Genomic DNA, 22,699 nt, shown 5'->3' with positions numbered 1-22,699 from the left:
ACTTGCTTTTGAACAACCTTCATTAAACCATTCAAGATTTTGTTTATGTTCAAATAGTATTTTCTATATCCTATGAAAAAGTCCTATCGAAAAACTGTTTTGGTTTAAAAGTTTTTTTTTCCCACTTAAATTCTTCATATTACAATTTAATCCCATCTTCTCTGCTTCTGTTTTCAGGAGGTCACATATAAGTAAACTTTTAATCATCAGAAAAATAAATGATCTTCAAACAGTACATTTAAGATAATTATTCTCTAGCTTAAGTGATTTAATCTCTTGTATGTAGTTTATGTCAATCCTCAATTTTTCCCATGTTGCTAATCTATATCTGATAAAATATTCTGAAGTCTTGATTATTAATGAACTAGAGGCCCAGTGCACGAATTTGTGCACGGGTGGGGTCCCTCAGCCTGGCTGGTGATCCGGCTGATCAGGGCCGTGGGAAGTTGGCCAGGGGGAGGGGCCGCTGGAGGTTGGCTGTAGGAGCACACTGACCACCAGAGGGCAGCTCCTGCTTTGAGTGTCTGCCCCCTGGTGGTCAATGCGCATCATAGCGACAGGTCGTTCGGTCGCTTAGGCTTCTATATCTATATCTATATCTATATCTATACCTATATCTATAGATAAAGGCAATTAGCTAGCCTGGCCAGTGCAGCTCAGAGGTTGAGCATTGATCCAGGTACCAAAAGGTCACAGATTCGATTCCATCAGGGCGCATGCCTAGGTTGTGGGCTTGATCCCCATTGGGGGCCATGCAAGAGGCAACCGATCAATGATGTTCCTCTCTCATCGATATTCCTCTCTATCTCTCTATCCCACTCTCTAAAGTCAATAAAAATATATTTTTAAAAAAGGTGATTAGCTATAAGTTTTACAATTCACACTCACATTTAGAGTTTTCTTTTTAAAACGTGGTTTTACTGCTGACTCCTATTATTCCTTGATAATAATTTTTGCTATCTAGCTCAAAAATAATCGGCAAGAAAATGCTCTCAAAGGACTCTTTACAGATCGGGCAGGGTCTGACTGAAGGAGCCCTTGAAAAAAATACCACATGTATTTTACTTTGGAAAGAGGAGTCTTCTTTAAAATAAAAGGAGGTGTACAGGACACATAGAGGAACAGAATTTGAAAGGGTAGAAGTAGTTTTGTAAATTTAACTTTTAGGAATAAAAGTAGAGAACATAAACCTGACTTCTGATTAACAACCAACCCAAGGGAATTAGGGTCAAGACAGTAACAATAAAAATTTGGCAAAAGTTTTTTAAACATTTTAATTTTGCCCTACTTATTACAGTTTACATATAATGATGACTAGAAAATTTTGGATGTGTTTAGGGTTATGGTATTTTGCTTTCTAGGTCAGTCTGAAAGAAAAAAAACACCCTCATATACTGAGAAATGTGATAAGAGTTAATAAAAAATAGAAAAAGCTGAAGTCTCTGGAACTTGCAGAAATGACGAGGATGGAGAAAAATAAAAAATGGTGGCAGTGCCCGGCTGGTGTGGTTCAGTGGTTGACCCCAAACCTAAGGAGGTCTAGATTCAATTCCTGGTCAGGGCACATGCCCAGGTTGCTAGCTTGATCCTCAGTAGGGGGCATGTAGGAGACAGCCAATGAATGATGCTTTCTCATCATTGATGTTTCTATCTCTCTTTCTCCCTCCCTTTCACTCTGAAATCAATAAAAATATATTTAAAAAAATGTTGACAATGATTGATTATGAAACCATCTTTTCAAGGAGACTCTAAAAAACACTCTACCTGTAAGACTTTATGGAAATAAACACTTTTTGGTCCAGGGTCTTCTTGGTAAATAGGGGTGGGGGAAGGGAGGATTATTCAATACTGAAGAAGAAAAATCCCACTGGACACAGTAAACCAGAAGTTTAATTGTGTGTTTTTTTTAAATTTTGTGTCTATCCTCTTGAAAGCAATCAATAATTTAATTCCTAGCTTTAACCTGACTACTTCCCAACCTATCTCATTTATTTTAAGAACATAAAATATTTAAGAACATAAAAATTAAATTTATTTCTATAAACAAAAACTTTATGAAAAATTTAAGTCCAGTACTACTCATAATACTGCAAAATTCCTTACCCCCAGGTTTATAAGATTGAAAAACTTGATCAGGTTTTCTTGTCTCCAACAGCAGATCAAACATATATGTTGACTTGACTCCACCTAGTAGAAGTCCCATTGGTGTATCTTCTTCTCCTTCATATGATCTTTCAAGATAATCATGAAACTCATCATATTTAACAAGGCGACAACAATCCACAGGTATTACCTCTTCCAAATCCATCATCTAAAAGAAACCCCCCCCCAAAAAAAATATTTTAGTCTGATGTGTAATTATACTCACATTTAGAGCTCTTTTACAACATCTCTTAATAGGTCCTAACAAACAATAATATCCATATGTTTATAATTTGCATCAAAGCTCAAAGAAATCAAAGTTAAAGGCACAAGTTAAACACTATCCTAATATATAGCGAACCAGGGTCCGTAACATCTAAAACGACCAAACAGACGACCGAACGCCAGGCTGTGTGTGCAGCAGGCTCAGGTGGGCGGGGACTGGTGAGCAGGCTGAACTGCTGACCTCTTGGTCCCTCCTGGGACACGGGTGCCATGGCAAGCCAGCACTGACTGCGGTTGCCACAGTGACCTAGCACTGACTGCCACTGCTGTGGACGCTACAGCAATCCAGCACTGACTGCCAAGGTAGGTGTGATGCGTTTGGTCGGGGGGGCCCCACCATCGCCCCAGGATCGCTCCGCAGAGGGAGGCCCAGGCCACCGCCAAGCGGCGGTGGGGGGGCCTCCCTCTGCGGGGCAATCAATCGCAGGGCGCCCGGACTGTGAGAGGGTGCAGGCCAGGCTGAAGGACCACCCCCTGCCTCTGGCCGAGTGCACAAATTTCATGCACTGGGCCTCCAGTCCTATATAATAAAAGCCTAATATGCTAAATGCCTGGTCAACCGGTTGGTTGGAGAAAAATTACCAATCAAAGTATAATACACTAATGATATGCTAAGGCCGCGCAACCGCTTGCTATGACATTCACTAACCACTAGGGGGCAGGTGCTCTGACCAGTAGGTTAGCTTGCTGCTGAGGGCCAGCAGTTGGGGACTGAGCTAGACGGGCTGGAGACACCCTGGAGCCCTCCTAAGGTCCCTCCCTGGCTGGCCAACCTCCTGCATCCCCGATCATGCACTGGCCTGGACTGCGCCCTCTCGCAATCTGGGACCCCTTGGGGGATGTCGGAGAGCTGGTTTCGGCCCGATCTCACAGGCCAGGCAGAGGGACCCCACTGGCGCACAAATTCGTGCACCGGGCCTCTAGTCCTATATAATAAAAGCCTAATATGCTAAATGTCTGGTCAACCAGTTGGCCGTTCAACCAATCAAGGTAATATGCTAATGATATGCTAAGGCTGCTCAACCGTTCACTATGACATGCACTGACCACCAAGGGGGTAGACAGTTGACTGGTTGACCAGTCGCTATGCTGTGCACTAACCAGCAGGGAGCAGACGCTCCAACTGGTAGGTAGCTTGCTGCTGGGGTCCAGCCGATTGGGACTGAGCGAGACAGGCCAGATACCCTGGAGCCCTCTTGTGGTTCCTCCCTGGCTGGCCAAACCCCCGCATCTCTTTCCAGCTCTGATTGTGTACTGGTGGGGTCCCTCGGCCTGGCCTGCACCCTCTCACAATCTGGGACTCCTCAGGGGATGTCGGAGAGACAGTTTTGGCCCTATCTCACAGGGGGAGCGCTGGTCAGCCAGAAGCTGGTCTCATGGCTGGCAAGAGCAGTGGCAGTGGTGGTGGTGGGAGCCTCTCCCACCTCCATGGCAGCACTAAAGATATCGGACTGATGGACATCAGTTGGACACTCCCTGAGGGCTCCTGGATTGCGAGAGATTGCAGGCCGGGCTAAGGGACTCTCCCCACTGAGTGCACGAATTTGATGTACCGGGCCTCTAGTTTTTAAATAATCACATTTCATTATCCCTCAAATCATACAACCTGTGCACTAATATATTTTAAAGACATTTTTTGTTTTAAAAAAGTTAACATTCTAAACTCTAGATGGACTCAAAATCATGTAAAGAATAAATAAATATTTTTGTGAGACTTTCTCAAAATCAACTATATTTCAAAGATTTAAATGGACTACCAGTGTGATTGCAAGTACTTATACTACTATTGACTATAATAAAAATTTTGGAAAATATGTTAACACTATTATCTAAGATATCAATAATTAAATGCTAACAGTACAATTAAACTTACCTTGTAAGCCATTTCTACTGCTTCCTTTAATGTCTTATCTTTATGAACCTCCAATTTATTTTCCATCATGACTTGTTTCACAGGATGCAAACAGAACAGTTTTATCTAGAAATTGTAAAATACCATCATAACTCAGCAGGTCATGAGTCAAAGCTTAATTCTTTTGTAGATAGCATTTTTTCCTAATAGTAAAAAACTATAAATTTTTTTAAAAAACATACATTGGGATCATTCTCTCTGGTGTCTCTTTTTCTCAATTAATAACTGATAGTGATTATGTTTAATATTATTAAAAATTGAAAGACATTAATTTTAACAAGTGTATGTTTCTTTTTAAGCATATACTATCATATTATACATAATCATTCCCTTACTGACATACATTCAAGTTGTTTCCAATTTTTCCCTACTTTTGAAAATACTGTGATCAATGTCCTTAAGGTCACAATTCTACAGCATCTGCAATTATCTTATTAGGCAATATTTCCTTAAGAGAATTATATATAAAATAATATGAATTTACATTAAGACTTGATAAATTCTACTCAATATCTACGCAAAAAAGTTTTACAAATTTATTCTTCTTGTAGCAGAATGTGACAATGCTCATCTTATTGTAACCTTGCCAGCACTGAGTATTATTACATGTTATTGTTTTTTTTAATGCATAACATAAAATCTTACCTTACTTTAGTAATATGGTTGGTTATACTCCTTAATGATCATGATAGCATAGCTGTCTACAGAATCAACCCAATTAGTTAGCTATGAGAACTGCAGTTAAGCAAACTGCAATAGCACTTTTTAATTAAAAATAAAATTATAAAATCTAACCTTGCATGTGTTACGCTCGATTTCTCGTTGCCTCTTTTCTTGTTCTTCCAATTCTCTCTCTCTCTGCACCAAATTTTTAATATGTTCTGGATATTCATCTACTTCTAGAAATTCTATTAATAATTAAAACAGGGTAAGACAGGGCCACTGAAATTGAGCTTCTTTTATTTAATTTTGTTCTACTAGTTTTCCATTGTATACAATTCTACTATCACTCTCATCAAAATATATCTCAATTACATAAATCTCTCAACTTGAAACATGAGCTTCTTCCAGACAAGGGTAAAGAGGTAGTTAATAGCCCTGACCGGTTTGGCTCAGTGGATAGAGCGTCGGCCTGCAGACTCAAGGGTCCTAGGTTCGATTCCGGTCAAGGGCATGTACCTTGGTTGCGGGCATATCCTCAGTGGTGGGTGTGCAGGAGGCAGCTGATCGATGTTTCTCTCTCATCGATGTTTCTGGCTCTCTATCCCTCTCCCTTCCTCTCTGTAAAAAATCAATATATTAAAAAAAAAAGAGAGAGGTACTTAATAACATATAGTTACAACTCATATTTTAAAAAGTCATATATTTTATCCATAATCGCATTTGGCTCTATGTAGATTAAGATTTTTAAAATAAAAAAGCTTCTCTGAAACTTGGAAATAAAACTATTTCTGATTTTAAGTTGTATTATCACCACAAATTATGTGACCCTGTGTAAGCACTTCTCCAGACCCTGGTTTCTTCAGCATATTGCTAGCACCTACCTTATCGTCATTACCCAGGATATAATAAAATGTAACAAATGCTATTGCTGCTTCTACTACTACAAATACTATTTATTTGTATATTATTCCCTAATACAATTATCTTTCCTTTGTTCTCAAAGCAGTTTTTTAGCTGCCTTCTAATCAAAGAATTTCATATGGAACTCAAAGTATTAAAAGTGACATTATGAGACTATGACACTACTTAATAAAGCCAATGATTATTAAGCAATAAATTAGAACAATTTATATCTTAAAAATCATGCCTCTGTGGAAAATAAAAATCTACTGCTCTTCAAAATGAGCTCTAATTCTAAAAATATTCCAGGTCATACATATAGCGCCCCCTGGTGCTTCATCACAAACCTAGAGCCCGGAGTGAATAAAGGAAAGCTGTTATTTATTGCTCTATTGAAAATATCTGGAATGCTGGGTGCTAAAGAGACACATGAACCACAATCCTGGCTCTGCATCCAGGTAGACTGGACAGTTACTTTTTGGGTTACATTGAATGATTACTTCTACTCTGAAATATTTGTTCTGAAATGATTTCTTATTATAAATTCCTTTCTTTTCATTAATCCTACAGTAAATTATTGAAAAGCCACTATTTGATAGACCCTGGGTTATACTGTTGGTGAAAAGATAAATAAGTCCAAAGTCTTGCACCAACTGAATTCAGAATTTAATGAGGGTTAAAAAATGCAAATAAAACATTATACTGCTGAAAATAGATTTACTCATGGCATGGAAGTTTCTAAATAAAGAAAAATGTTAAAATTAATGACAGTGAATATGTTATTTTAATTATAAAAAGAATATAAGCAAACATATCATCTGTGTATATAATTATGTTCATGTACAAAGATATATCTCTACCTATTTGCATACTGCTTTAGCAGAGTAAAAGTTAGCAAGAAAAATGAGGAACTGTAATTTTTCAAAGTAATAATTACAAAAAAGAAAAAAAAAGACAACCCCACATGCTTTGTATACAGGATTATTTGGGGGAATTCTTAATAAAATTAAAATATAAAGGAGGCACACTAGACTCGTAAAACTTTACTTGCTTTTTAAGCGAATAGCAAAGACATTTAACTCTAGTTTTTAAGAATCTTTCTAGAGTGGTAAGTGAGAAGTTTACTTCATCTATGGTCCCCATGCAAAGCATATAGATATGAAATATCCCCTAAAATTATAAAAGAAAAAAAATAGCTACATTTGAGTTTTTACTATGTACCAGACATGATGTTAAATGCTTAAAATATGTTATCTCATGTAATTTTTTATATAACCTTATAAAATACAATTATTCCCATTCTACAGATGTGGAAAAATAAGACTTAGAAAAGATAAATAACTTGGTCTGGGACACGCAGCTGCTGAGTTATGACTGCTACACAGGTCTGGAGGTTATCATCACTAAACCAAACTCCGTATAATAAAATCTTACTGCAAATAAATACCTGGTTTATTCCATGCAGAGTAAAGTTTTGCCCCTTAATGTAGTAAAAAAACCCCACAAAAACAGTTCATTTTTTCCCCAAATGTTTTTACCAGTTGGTATTATCTCACAATAGTCTTTATAATCAATTCTTCCATGCATAAAAAAACTTAATTATCCTATCAGTTAAAAGTGGTTATCTGGGTTTGAAAACTTGCTTAAGAAATTAGTTTATCCTACAGATTAATATCAAATAATACTACAGATTAAAAGCAAATTAATGTATGTTAACATACTTGCATTTCTTGTTGGATCCTTCAGTCTATATATCAGCATATATGCATTTGTGGAGCTAGTAGAAATACAAAAAAGATTAATAGGGACAAAAAGTAGATTGTAAAAACTCCATTTCCTAGCATCAAATATTTATTAAAAATATTTTTTGTTGTTTCAAACAATTAGAAATCATGAAACTGTTCTTGAATAGGTTCAAATTTAAAACATTCTAGAAAAAAAATCTACTTTGCTTTTACTGATACATTTATGAGGAGATTCCATACCTCCTCTTGGTACACAGTAAGGTCTTCAAAAAAACCTGTGTCCTAGAATGATTACTATAATTAAGTCAGGAGTCAGCAAACTTCTTCTGGAAAGGGCCAGATAATGAAAGTATGATCTGTGTTGCAATTACCTAACTCTGCTGAGGTAGTGGGATAAGATCAACATAAAATATTTAAGCAAATGATAACGGTGATGTTTCAATAAAACTTTATTTCCAAAAACTGGAAATAAACTGGATTTGACCCACCACTGGGTTAAACTTTCTTAATGGTGAAAAATATTGAGAAACTGTTGTTAATTTATAGACACTAAAAATTACAAAGTTATTTACCTTGCAAAGGCACTGGAGTAATACCCTCTGCTTCCTGAAGATCCACCATGTGTTTTCTTAATGTCCTCTTGTGTTATCTAAAGAGTTGTCACATTATTAACTTTTTGGTAAAATTTATAGTACCACTACCTTTATGGAAATATGTAACCCAATATGTAAATTTTTAACCTCAGAGTTAAATGGACCACACGTACCAATTCACAAAGTTTAATCATAATCAGCAGCTGCTACTGACCACTTAATTCTAGTGCTCTCAAACAGCCCACATGAAGGCTCATGACAAGAGGAAAATTGGGAATCTATCTCTGGAAACATTGAGCAAGCCCCAAAGAAACAAAACCAAGAAATAACAACAATTAACAAAGCAAGAAATTTACTGAGAGCAAAAACAAAATATTATTTGGAGTGTCTTAAAATGCTTCACTGTACACATCCAGTCTTCCATTTCAATAAACCCAGAGATTGATAAAAACATCTTCTTTTAGAATAATAATCTCAAAAAACCCCTCCTTACCCTGGTGACATGTTGATCATTGAAGCTGTACCACTGATCATCACTGAATGACTTTATACAAGCATAATAGTGACCACCAGCAGCACTCCCTGAATGAACCATAACGGAGAAGAGCTCATAGATCAAGGAATTCTAAGAGGAAAAAATAAAGGTAACTCAACAAGAGGAAAAACACTTATTTGTATATTTCCTACTCTCTATTAACACATAGTGAAGTAACATGTTAGTTGTCCTATATATTTATTGTAGGTTAATGTTCCTCTAAGATAATTAAAATGGCAATTCACCATATAATTTTATACACAAGCTTCACTCAGTGTATTCCTTTATATTTTAATTATACTACAATATCTGAAACTATGCATATAGAAATATAATTCATTTATGTAAAAAAGAAAACAATCTGAAATTTTAGAAGCAAGTGCCAAATAAAACACTATTCTAATATGCGTAGTCAAGTTCAAGAAATTTCAAATAACTTTTTTTATTCAAATAAGATTCAATTTCCTTTATAGAGGAGCTGAAGGATATTATGATTTGGAACATCTAATGTATTTATGTAATATCTGTGATACAGTGATTACTGATTTGATAGCTCTAAGGTATGCAAAGCTGTTCAACATTAGAAAATCAATCTATGCCAGCAATTTTCAAACTTTTCCATCTCATGGTATACATAAACTAATTACTAAAATTCTGTAGCACACCAAAAATATATTTTTTGCCAATCTGACACAAAAAAAAGTATGATGTTGATTCATTCACACTGGGCGGCTATTGTTGTGTTGGCTGTTTTTATTTGACAATCTAAGGGAAAAGAGGTGAGTGTCCCTGACTAGTCAGGCATGGCATGTTTTAAAAATTCTTGCAGCACACCGTTTGAAACTCGCTGATCTATGTAATCCACACCAAAGAAGGGAAATTACATGATCATATCAACTGACCCAGAAATAGCATTTGACAAAAATCCAACACCCATCATGATAAAAACTCTCAATAAACAGGAAGAGGGGAACCTCCTTAAATTGATAAAGAACATCAACAAATCAGCTCTAGCTAATACCATAATTAAAGATGAGAGACTGAACATGTTCCTCGTGAGACTAGGAACAAGGCTAGCATGTCATTTGCCACCACTCCTATGCAACACTGTAAGGGAAGTCCTACCTGTTTTAATAAGACAAGGGAAAAAAAGAAAGACATAATTGTCTATGCAGAAAAACAGGAACAGGGCTTTTTTGCTCTAAAGCCACAGTGTGCCAACCCTTGCTTGAATGTAATGTTCTTTGTACTAAATTATAATGTGTCCTCTACATTATTCATTTCATTTATCTGTCCTGAAAGAAATAGGTAAGTTTAAAAGGTAAAAGGATAATGGTGGTGAGAATATAGGTCTTCATCTAAAAATAAATTTATGCAAGTGAAACTCTATTCTCAAATACTGCCTAAAAAACTATATATATAATATACATGACTCTAAGACTGTGTTAGTGATCAGTCTTCATGCCAGTGATTCATATTCACACCATGCCTAAGATATTTGATCTGTAATTCTCTCCTCAATAAAGCAGATTATATGAATGTGAAAGAAATGCTTGATTAAAAATCACCTAGACAGTGACAAAAAAATTCTATCCTAGAGATTATCCAGCTTTTCGATTTTAAAATTATAATCCACTAGGGGCCCGGTGCACGAAATTCGTGCACTGGGTGTGTGTGGGGGGGGGGAGTGTCCCTCAGCCCAGCCTGCCCCCTCTCACATACTGGGAGCCCTCAGGCATTGACCCCCATCACCCTCCAATCGCAGGATCGGCCCCTTGCCCAGGCCTGACACCTCTGCCAGAGTGTCAGGCTTGGACAGGGGACCCCCATCTCCCCCTGATCACTGGCTCTGGCCCCCGCCCAGGCCTGAGGCCTCTGGCCCAGGAATCATGCCTGGGCAGGGGACCCCCATCTCCCTCTCATCGCTTGCTCCACCCCCCGCTCAAGCCTGACACCTCTGACCCAGGCTTCAGGCCTGGGCAAGGGGACCATCATATCCCCCCAATCCCCGGCTCCGCCCCCCACCCAGGTCTGATGCCTCGGCCAGAGGAGTTGACCCTCATCACCCTCCGATCACCAATCACCGGATCGGCCCCTTGACCAGGCCTGAGGCCTCTGGCAGAGGTGTCAGGCCTGGGCAGGGGACCCCCAGCTCCCCGCGGTTGAAGGCTCCGCCCCTCCCCAGGCCTAACACTTCTGGCTGAGGCATCCGGCAAGGGCAGCGGGGACCCACAGCTGCAGCGGCCCCGCGATCATGGGCTTCGCTTTAGGCCCAGGCAAGGGACCCCTAGCTCCTGGGACTGCCAGCTTCGACCGTGCCCAGCTCCCATCGCTGGCTCCACCCCTACTTCCTGCTATCACTGGCCAGGGCGGCAAAGGCACCTGATTCTCTGATCATGGCTGGGGGGGCAGGGCAAAGGCGGCCCCAGGGCCGCCTTTGCCCTGCCCCCCAGCTCTTAGCTCCCCCCTGGGTTTCCGATCACTGTCAGTGGCAGGGGGCTTCTTCCTGCTTTCCCTTTCGCCTCCCTGCATTGTGCCTACATATGCAAATTAACCGCCATCTTGTTGGCAGTTAACTGCCAATCTTAGTTGGCAGTTAATTTGCATATAGCCCTGATTAGCCAATGAAAAGGGTATCGTCATACGCCAATTACCACTTTTCTCTTTTATTAGATAGGATGATAAAAATCCATAAATATTTTTGAAGTACCTTAAGGTTTATCATGGAGGTGGGGGTGGGAAGAGGAAGGAGACTGAGGGCTTTGTCTTTCCCCCACCTTAAAAAGATCAGTTCTATTACTGTTTGATAAAGGGTTCCACAGCCTGAATTTTAAAAATCAAAAGACCTAATGTTTTCATTTTGCTATATGAGAAAAGTCTGAAGATGTAAGATGTAGAGGCTTGCCGAACCGGTTTGGCTCAGTGGATAGAGCGTCGGCCTGCGGACTGAAAGGTCCCAGGTTTGATTCCGGTCAAGGGCATGTACCTGGGTTGTGGGCACATCCCCAGTAGGAGATGTGCACGAGGCAGCTGATCGATGTTTCTAACTAGCTCTCTCCCTTCCTCTCTGTAAAAAAATCAATAAAATGTATTAAAAAAAAAAAAAAAAGATGTAGAGGCTTGCTGCAACTTTCCAGACAGAAGTCCTGATTACTAGGACCCTTTCCATAGCATCACCCACCTTACATAATCACAGTTTAGCCTCCCAGAAATCAATGCTCCCACTGTAAGTTTTTCACAAATTTAACTATAACCACATAAATGCATAAAAAATGAACACCTTAAAAAGTCTTTTCAAAAATTAAACTTCATTTAAAGAGAACTTTCTCAGTCACACAGCTACCACATTTTATATATTTATAGTATATATCACCTCAGAGATTACATTATTCTCTCTTTCAACTAAAAACCGCAAACTATAAAAGGCACCTTTTCAAGACCAGGTTTTGAAATCTTTTCAGTTCCACTATTGTTTTCAAGGCAGATCCCTTCATCAACACCATCATCATTGGAGAAATCATTGCTCATTTGATCACTGTGACAACTGCCTTCGTTTTCTGCTCCACTGTCAGTGCAACTTTCAGTCTGAGGAGATTTCTTAATAAAACATAATTATCTTACAATAGCAAACTAAATAAAGGAAAAATATACAGTCAAGTAAAACTTTTTTCTACATGCTGCTTTTTCACATAATTTAATATACTGTTAATAAATACTTATTTTACTTTAAGTAAATTTAGTTTTTCTTAAAAAGTGAGACAAAAAAATAAAATAAACAAAAAAGTGTATTTTAAAAGCATTTATATTAATGTCCTTAAAATTCTAATTCAACAAATTAGTAATTCAGAATTCTAGTAAACTCCTTTTATGTTTATAGTTGTAAAGTAACAATAAAAAATTTTTTCACCAAAATCAATAAAAGCAGAGAACCTAAACTCCAAAACGAGCTTCTTCTGTTTTCAAATTCCCAAAGAACATCATATCTTTTATTGAACTGAAAGTTCCATATCATTGTGCTAGGTATTGTACTAGACAATTAGAAAGAAAAACCAGACATTGTTTCTATCCTCAAGAATTTTATACTCTAGTGTATAGGAAGTGGAAATGTAACAAGAGCAAATCATACTTTTCCCTGCTTTTATGATTTTTAATTCCCTTTCATGCATATTTAAATGGAAGAAATCTACTTTTTAGAAATCCTCAATTTTTACCCTTTTCCTTTAATATTTTATATACATACCTAAAATATTTTTATTTAAATAACTTAAGAATTCTTCTCTAAGGTATCGCATAGAAGTTCTTGAATTAACCAAGCAATCTATAATAATAAAAGTGTAATATGTTAATTAGACCGGACAACCTTTCGGATGAAGCCGGGGCTGCGAGGGAAGCCCAGGTCCCGGGTGTCACATGGAAGCTAGTGCCGGCAGCCAGGGGAAGAAAGGCCTACTCTTGCACGAATATCGTGCATCAGGCCTCTAGTATAAAATAAGCACCAATTTTGCCAAGAACTTCGCTGTAGGAACTGCATCTAACATAGTCTTCATCCCTTTAGTTGGTTCAAGGAAAAATGGAGGTGAAAACCAACATTAGAACTCTATACTAAGTCAAAAGAGATCATTCCTGAAACTCCTTTACCTAAGCCAGAACATCTCTTTTCTTCTCCCAAGAAATGGACTTAGAACTTCCTAAAAGTTCCTGTCAAACTTTATCTATAGGTTTTCTTCCCTTGGGAAAAAAAATTCCCTTTTAAGAAATATATTACGAACATGCAGAAGACCAAAGTAATAATGATCTCTGAGTAGGAATCCTACAATGATTACACCTCCTTTAAAAGTTTGGTATACTCTGAGTAGATTTCCTAGCTTAAGCACAAGTGTTTGAGATATTATTTTAAATTGAATCTTTCAAAATGTTATTTGGTCATAGGTATCATTCAATGAATATTTACTTTATCAAAGATGCTTTCTTCTCACTTATTAGCCTTACTTTACAGACAAGGAAAGTGAGCTCAGAAAGGTTGTTCTTTTGTGCCACACTGCCTCTTAGTTTTTAACAGCACTCAATACAATTGATGAATGTTAAAAATTATTTTTGAGCTTCTGGGGAAGATATTTTTATAATTACAGTAATCAGTTCCAACTAGAAAAAACATGCTTCATGACAGTTTTGAGAATAAAGATTTATCACTCTTACAACTATGTTAAGTAATTGTAAATATTCCTCATAATGAAATATTAAGAGTTTACAAAAAAATATAGTGGGACAGCCCTGGCTGGGTAGATCAGTTGGTTGGAGCACCATCGCAATATGCCTGGTTGTGGGTTAGATGCCTGGTTGGGGCACATACAAGAATCAACCAATGAACGCATGAATGAGTGGAACAACAAATCAATGTTTCTCTCTCAAATTAATAAATAAAAGTTTTTAATAAAATGGTCTTATCTGGAAAAAACAAAAGATGGATTTAAAAAAAAAGAATGTAGTGGGACATCATGAATCTTTTACTGGATAAGGAGAAAGAAATCAGAGAATTCGAGGTCAATGAGTGAAAGAAATCGAAGAGCTTTACCTGTGTTGTTCACAAAGTCCTATTCTCAAACTATTTAAATAAAGTTTTAATTTAAAAGAAGCTAATTAGAAAAGGAAAAGAGACAAAATACCTTCCTTTTCTAGCTTCCTAATCTAGCCAATTTAAGAGCAAGCAAACCTTAAATGAGAATAACCCAGAACCCTTAACCCTGAAAAAGACACTAAGACAAATAAGAAATTAAGGCCATCCTACTTAGTTTCCTTGTTTATTCATTCATATATACTTGTTCTGTGTTTTTCATGTACCACAAGTGCAGCTCACCTCTAAATTGTTTTTTCAATAACTAAGAAAGTTATGAAACATAAGCTTATCTCTCCAATTAAAGAAATAATTTCAGAGTTTTAGGTCTTCTTGTTTTTTCAAATGGTATTATAAGTTACTTTGATTAAGCAAGAATATTTGAAATATAATTTATGGTGGACAGGAAAAGCTTATACAAAGTTAGTTGTTTTTATAGACTTGGCATTAGAAAATAAGGAAAGGCTTCCATCAAGAAAATAGTCTAAACATCAGTGTTAAGTTATTCCAAATAGCTCTTTTAAACATGACTAACCAAAAGGGTTAATGAAAAACATAACAAGAAAATATAATACTTACTTCATCTTCAACATCAATGAATGTACTCATATCCAGCTCTTCAGGAAATGTCATCCGATCATTCAATTTAATCCTGTGCATGGTTGTATAATCAAAATCAAACCTTTTCAATTGTAAGGTCAGCAGATAAGGGAAATGCAAAAACCGAAGACCCTAAAAAGAAAGGGGGACATATTAAATATTGACCGTTATCTCAGGTAATTAAGTATTAATTTCTACATGACATCTACCTTTCGTGCATCACATTTCTTCTTACAACGTTCACAAAAATATTGATTTGGGCCATCCAGGATCTCTGGCTGAATAAATGCATGCAATGCTTCTTCCTAATTAGAAAAAAAAAATTGTTTCATAATTACTTAATGATGTTATAAAACTAATGACAAAATCCTGAATATAAAAACAGTGCAAAAAAAAAACAACAAAAAACAAAAAACAAACCCCCAAAAAACAAAGAAAAAAAAGAACAGTGCAATTACCAAAACACTTATAAGTAGAATGGCTAGAAAATTAGGAACTCAAAAAGGGAAATAAAATCAAAATTTTATCATTATAAAAACTGAGAAATAATATAAATTCTTATTTCATTCTGTATGAGATCTGCCTTTCCTAGCACTGCACATCAGTTAGTCATTTCTACCTAATTGTTATTGTCTTTACATTGTGGTGTTTGCCTAAATAATCTAATAAAAATCCTCAGTCTTTAGATTAAAAAGTAAACCAGCTCTGGCCAGTGGCTCAATGGTTAGAGTATCAGCCTGAGCACCAGAGGGTTGTAGTTTCAATCCCTACCCTGGTTGGGGGCACATGGAGAAGGCAACCAATTGATGTGTCTCTCTCACATCAATGTCTCTCTCTCCCTCCCATCCATCCACTCTCTAAAAAAATCAATGGAAAAAATATCCTCGGATGAGGATTAACAACAACAAAAAATAACTCCCATACTTCTTAGAAAAGCCATTATATGTATCATTTCAATATTCTTATGAAACATTTTTAAACTTACAGTAAATAACACAGAACTCTGAATATTTGACACTACCCATACACTTAAAATATGTAACAATAATAATCTGAATCACTATATTTCGAGTCAATCAGTAATCCACCACTGCACTAGTGTGAAGGCTGAAAACCATTGTGCAATCTTCTCACTGCATGTCAGATACTGCTCCATTTGAAAGTGTATGAGAGCTCCTGGGCTGTTCACCTAGTGTACCAGGTGGTTCTCTTTTCTCCATACAGCCTTAAGACAGAAGTAAGAAACGTAGTATGAATACTGCTGAAGAATTTGTGGGCATTAAATTAATTTTTAATCAATAATTTTTCACAATCAAAAAATGAATTTTAGTTAATACAACACATAAGACTGCATAACCTCAAATTTCATTTGACGTCAGAACTGACAATACATATTTATTACACATAAAGAAAAAATGGAATTATTAAGATGAAGTGTTTTCAAATATTTGGTGTTCTTCAAAGCATAAAGGAGCTTAATCTGGCAAAATGGACTTAGTTTAAAATAGCTGGCAGAGCTTATAAAACTACTATCCACATATTGTTTGATCTAGCTCATTTTGGAATAAGATCAAAGCTATGAAAAGATATTCAAAATGCTTCTAACTTCATTTATCTTCTAGTTGTTCTCAAAAACACAAGGAAGACCACAGCTGGAAGGTGGGGGGCAGGGATCTGAAACATGACCAAGCATTTTACTGGAAGTCATAAGAAAGAACACATTTAGAAAATGAGTTTTTTCTCTAAAGCATATTTTAAGCATAAAAAGACAAATTTTATAAAAACATGAGAATAAAAGAAGCTTTCAGAGTATTACAAACATAGCTTAATGTAGAATGACATCAAATTTGTTGTTTTCCAGAGGTCATTTGAATTGGTAAAACACTCAATATCTAAAAAAAAAAAAAAAAAAAAAAAAATCAGGGTAGGGGTTTAAGAGGTGGAGGGAGAGTGAAAAATTCTCTCACTCAAATTCTACCATACTAAACTAAACTAAGGTATGTATTGTGTGTACTGGCTAAGGTATGTGTATATTGTTCTCTGCCTTATAGTTTATACCTAAAGCTTATCTTTTTTTAAAATTTAAATTCAGAGAAAAGTTTAAACAGAAAATTCCCAGTAACTATTTACTTGGACTGTCCAGGCTTTCATCCCACCCACATATGTATTTTTCACTACCATTTGAGAGTAGGTTCACATATCATGCTTTTCCTCTTAATACTTCAACGGGACTTAAGAACAAGAATATTCTTAGTTATCAAACTCAGAAAACTATGATAAAGTGCTTTTGTTCGTCCACATTCCAATTCTATCAATTATCCTAATAGAATTTCTCCGCTTCCAGTACAGAATGGAATCCAGGATCATAAATTGCATCTGGCTGGCTGCCTCTTCAGATTCTTTTTTTTTCTGGAATAGTCTTAAAGCTTTTCTTTCATGACATTAGTATTTGTTTTAGAGGCCAGTTATTTTATAAAATGTTCCGCAGTTTGGGTTTCTCTGATGTTCCTCATGATTAGATTCAGATTATGCATTCCTTTCTAGACTACTAAGTAAGGATATGTCCTTTTAAGGGTATCACAGTCCCAGGCTATGTCCCTATAATTATTGGCAATATTATAAATTTCAATCAATGTCAGAGTGTTGTCCATTAGTTGTTTTTTTCCACTTGAAACTAATAAGAAATCTGTAAGGAAACTCTTGGAGACCAGGCACAAATCCTGAGCCTTAAACTTTTCACCCTAGATTTAGCACCCACTAATGGATTCTTGCTTAAATCAAATTTTAATGTTTGCTTTTATGAGCAACTTGAAAATCTTTTTAATAGGCCATTTAAGTCCATTCATATTTGATATGACTGATGTTTAGTTTCATTTCACTATTTTATAATTACTGTATTAAGTAAATTTACTGGGTTCCTTTATGTATGTTTTCTGTGCTGTTTTTATAATTTCTTTTGGTATTTAGGGAGGTTAGCTATATTTTTGTAGTGCATTATACTTTTGTTATTACCCTTAATTCTATTTTCCCTTTTTTCCTACTTACACTTGTAGTGTCTAGTCTGCCAGTATATGTGGTACTCTTGTGTTTCCTCCTATTCAACAGTCTATGATCTTTCCCTTTCTCTCCCCTTTTTTAAGAATGGCATTCTGTATACTTTGTCTAACAACATTTCATACCATTTTTCTGCCCAGTCTCCATCCTTTTAAAATTTCGTCCTTATTTCTACAGTTTTAATTAGTCCTTAATTCTACAATTCAATAAATCAAATGCTCAGTCCTTTTGCTGAAGCTTCCCCAGTGGTCCCTTGGTTAGATGGAGCTCATTCTCTAATAAACTCCACAGGAAAGGCTCATGATTGTAATATTCAATGAGTTCTTCCATGTTCAAAATTAGTTTTGTATCCCCATAATTGAAGGAATACTTGGCTGGATATTGAATCCTTGGCTTGTAATTGAGTTTTTTGAAATTGCTATTCTGTTGCCATGATTTGAATGGTTGCTCTTCAGAAGTATGATGCCAGTCCAATATATCCTTAAAATTTAACACTTTATTTGTCCAGAGTTGATTATTCAAAGCCAATGTGTCCAGATAAATGGTAGGTCAAAAGGCAGGTTTAAATTTCCCTTAACCCAGAAAGCTTTCCTGGGATATAGTTTATAAGTTTTGTTTCACTGTGTTTTTATTCTCCAGACTCGTTATATTGGACACCTCCTTTGCTGGTCTTCTCTTACAATTTTCTCTGAGGTCCTTCTTTTTTTTCCATCTCATTTTCATTTGATGTCTTTTAGATTCTTATTCCTTTTCATTCGAGTACTTTATAAATTTATTCTTCATTTCTAACAGTGTTGTCATTTCTTCAATTTCTTTCCTGAATTTGGTCAATATTCATTGCATTTCATGTCTTTTTTAAAATCTATTTCTTTCCTTAAATTTTTGGATACCAGGCTGTTTTGCTTGTTTGAAATATTTAGTCTAGAGTACTTTTCTACTTTGTATTATTTTGCTTTGTGGCTATTTTCCTAAGGGCTTTTTTTTGGGGGGGGGGGGGGAGAATAGATTTTCATAAGCTGATAATAAACGTTTTCTGTTTTCTTCTAAAAGTGTTTAGTTGCTTTTTCTCCTCCTAGTCATTGTGTGGACAGCATTCATTAGGTTAAGAGTACTTTCTTTTGTCGATACAGTAAAGTGCAGTTTCTTGAATTTGTAATGGGAGGAGAGGTTGGTGTCTTCTTTCATTTTGTAGGAGCCTTAATTCTTTTATTTCTTATCTTCTCTTCACTTGCTATGGATTGGAGCCATCAGCTCTTTGTTTATCTCTTTCCCCAAAAGCAAAATTCCTCCAAGGCTGCCACTTCTAATCCTGCTCATTCTAAAATTCCTTCCCTGTAGCTGATGCTAAAAACTACTAAGTCCAGTCTATGTTGGCACATACTGTTGTACTTTCTCTTTTTGAGCGAATTTTGTATCTGTTTTACCTAAGTCCTTCAATCCCCTCTCCTCCGTTTCATACGGTCTCTAAAGCTTACCACTACACACTCTCCACATACAGACTGCAGCAGCAGTGGAAATTCTATTGGGACTGGGTGATTATTTATCTTGCTACTTACAGGTCATTTGAAGTTCATGATATTCTTTCTCCCATTATTGCCAAAGAAATACAAATGAAACCTAATTAACTCATACCTTCTATGATTTTGGGGAAGGATGTGTGGAGGTAGCCATTATTATCCTTCAGACTGAGAAACCAGTTAAAGCTTATTAGTAACTTTTGTTTCTACATTAATAAGTTTCTGTATCTTCCTTACCCTTGCTTTTTAACAAGTTGTCACCATGATAATTATAATCAAGATTAGTCAATTATAAAAATTAGCTTCAATTTATCCATCCATTCAACAAATAATTATGTGTAAATGATACATAAATGATGGGCTAATATAGTTGTATACATTTACCTCCACTTAATGTGATGTACAAGATAACTAAAAATCATGCCAAGCTATATTTTAGATAGTAAAAATGAGTCATGGATCACAAAATAGAATAAAATATTATAAACTTTGTACCATTAGTCAAACACACACACACACACACACACACACACACACTGTACTGCTTACCATCAGCTGTTATCTTGAGTATGTTAAATTGATGTATCATCAAAACTAGCATTGGGTTAATTATGATTGTTTTTCTTCATTCCATAGTGAAGATAATAGTTTTACTTTCTAGAACTTATACAGTATACAAAATGTAATTTTGTGTTTTTTAATACTGTAATTTTCACAATTCAGAACACAGATAACTCTTATGTCCTTATTTCTCCAAATAAAAAAATCAGTTATCACAATTTTGTATTTAATGCAGAAAATATAGGCACAGTGCAATCAAAAGATATAACCAAAAAATTGTACTGTCTATAAATTATCAGTTTTCTCTTTACTCTTAACCCATATATAAAATTCTTTCTCCGTCATTTAATGCCTATTTTAGTTTGAATGGAGAAATGGGCATTAAAATGTGATATTCTATTTTTCAAATTGACAAAGATAATTAAGAACCACAACTGATAACTATTTTCAGATTCTGATATACTTCGCAATTTTGAGATACTGATATACAGCAGCAAATAAATTAAACTATCTTCCCAAAATATATACTTTAATAAACACATGTGTTTTAATTAGGGAAAGGACTCCAAATACTTTTAACCTAAGCCATCCACTTATTTTAATTGCAACTTTTGAGGTAACTGTAGATTCATGTACAATTATAAGAAATAATACAGAGAGAAACTGTATAGACTCTGCCCAGTTTCCTCCAATGGTAACATTTTACAAAACTATAGTATATCACAACCAGGATATTGACATTGATACCTCTACCTATCTTATTCAGATTTCCCCAGTTTTGGTATAGTCATTTGTCTGTATTTGTGTGCATATTAAGTTCTACAGTTTTATCACCTGTATTGGATCACCAGTCACGAGACTGAACAGTTCCTATACCACAAGGATGCCTTAGGTTGCCTTTTTATAGTAACCATCTACTCATCCACCTGCTGACCCCACCAAATCTATAAGCTCTGGCAATGATTAAGCTGTCCTTCAGTTTTAAAATTTTGTCACACCAAAAATATTATATGAATGGAATCATATCATATGTAACCTTTGAGATCGGCTTTTTCCCCCACTCAGCATAATTCCATGGAAATTCATTCAAGATTTTGTGTGTATCCATAATTTATTCCTTTTTATTGCTGAGTAGTATTCTATGATTTGTATGTACAAGTTTGTTAATCACTCACCTGATGAAGGACATTTGGGCTGATTTCAGCTATCATTGTTTTTTATTTTAGCCATCTGTAGGTAGGTAGTGATATCCTCATTGTAGTTTGAATTTGTATTTCCCTAGTGATAGGAACATCTTTTCCTTACATCTGTATATCCTCTTTGATGAAATGTTTTGTCTTTTTTTCAACTGCCTAAATGAATTGTTTGGGGTATCTTTCTTACTATTGTGTTTGGAGACATCTTTATATATCCTATTAATTAATTCTTTGTCAGATATTTGGTTTGCAAGTATATTCTCCCAGTCTGTAGCTTCTATTCTTATTCTCTTTGAATGGCTGTCAAGGACCAATTTGTAACTGTGAGGAGTTCCAACTTCTCAATTTTTCCGTTTGTGGATTGTACTTTTGATATCAAATCTAATAACTCATTGCTTAACCTTAGATCTGAAAGACTTATTTCCTAATTATATTTCTAAGGTTATATCTTTACACTTTGTTTAAGTCTATGATCCATTTTGAGTTAATTTTTGTACATATAGATGCCCAATTGTTCCAACACCATATATTGAAAAGATCATCGTTCCTCCATTTAATTACTTTTGTGTCTTTCTCAAAAATCAGATAGGTCTATTTGTTGAATGTTTGTTTTCCCTTCTGTTCCACTAATCCATTTGTGTGTCCCTCCACCAATATCACACAGCCTTGATTAACATCATAAGTTTTGAGATCATGTAGACTGATTTCTCCCTTATTCTTCTTTTTCCAAAATTCTAGCTATTTTAGTTCTTTGCCTCCTACATAAACTTTAGAGTGAACTTATGTATATCATCAAAAATTTTTAAAGGAATTGCACTAAAGCTATATAATTTGGGAGAGAATAAATATCTTTACTATGCTGAATCTTCCAATCAATTAGCACAGTATGTCTCTCCATTTATTTAAACACTAGAGGCCCGGTGCACAGATTTGTGCACCAGTGGAGTCCCTTGGCCTGGCCTGCGGGGATCAGGCCAAAACTGGCTCTCCTACATCCCCCAAGGGGTCCCAGATTGTGAGAGGGTGGTTCTCAGATAATGCACCCTAGAATTGGGCTTCCTCCTCTCGTTCTGGGTGTGTCACCCGCAGAGAAACACAGCCGCCAAGTCACCGCAGCTCTGCAGCTCCTGCATTAAGCGTCTGCCCCCTGGTGGTCAGTGCGCATCATAGCTACCAGTTGGAGCATCTGTCCCCTGGTGGTACTGCACAGTATAGCTACCAGCCAGTCAGCCAGGTGACCAGTCGCATAGACTTTTATATAGATTCTCCTCAGAGTTTGTAGTTTCTAACACATAGGTCACAGTATATATTTTGTTGGATTCAAACTTAACACATTGTTTGCGGGTAATTTTTATCGCACGCTAACAGGTGGCGCGGGCCATTTT

At 36.1% G+C, this 22,699-nt stretch overlaps 1 protein-coding gene across 7 annotated transcripts in view; it reads right to left on the bottom strand.

Annotated features, from left to right (window-relative positions):
* The window catches only part of USP47 (ubiquitin specific peptidase 47), a 99,078-nt gene that overhangs the window by 18,139 nt on the left and 58,240 nt on the right, over nucleotides 1-22,699 (bottom strand). For 5 of the 7 annotated variants that reach the window (XM_059708921.1, XM_059708924.1, XM_059708923.1 and 2 more), the window contains 9 exons: nucleotides 15,196-15,291; nucleotides 14,966-15,118; nucleotides 12,205-12,372; nucleotides 8,734-8,865; nucleotides 8,220-8,296; nucleotides 7,624-7,679; nucleotides 5,135-5,247; nucleotides 4,301-4,405; nucleotides 2,104-2,311 (listed from right to left, as the gene is read on the bottom strand). In XM_059708921.1, coding sequence (XP_059564904.1) covers nucleotides 2,104-2,311; nucleotides 4,301-4,405; nucleotides 5,135-5,247; nucleotides 7,624-7,679; nucleotides 8,220-8,296; nucleotides 8,734-8,865; nucleotides 12,205-12,372; nucleotides 14,966-15,118; nucleotides 15,196-15,291 — 1,108 coding nt within the window. The remainder of the gene's footprint in view (nucleotides 1-2,103; nucleotides 2,312-4,300; nucleotides 4,406-5,134; nucleotides 5,248-7,623; nucleotides 7,680-8,219; nucleotides 8,297-8,733; nucleotides 8,866-12,204; nucleotides 12,373-14,965; nucleotides 15,119-15,195; nucleotides 15,292-22,699) is intronic. The other 2 variants (XM_059708925.1, XM_059708926.1) reach the window with 1 other exon arrangement.

This window comes from Myotis daubentonii, chromosome 9 (assembly GCF_963259705.1).
Source record: "Myotis daubentonii chromosome 9, mMyoDau2.1, whole genome shotgun sequence".
In the NCBI taxonomy this organism is placed as follows: Eukaryota; Metazoa; Chordata; class Mammalia; order Chiroptera; family Vespertilionidae; genus Myotis; species Myotis daubentonii.
Note: the sequence above shows the minus strand (reverse complement) of the source record. Positions and strands in the feature narration are given on the sequence as shown.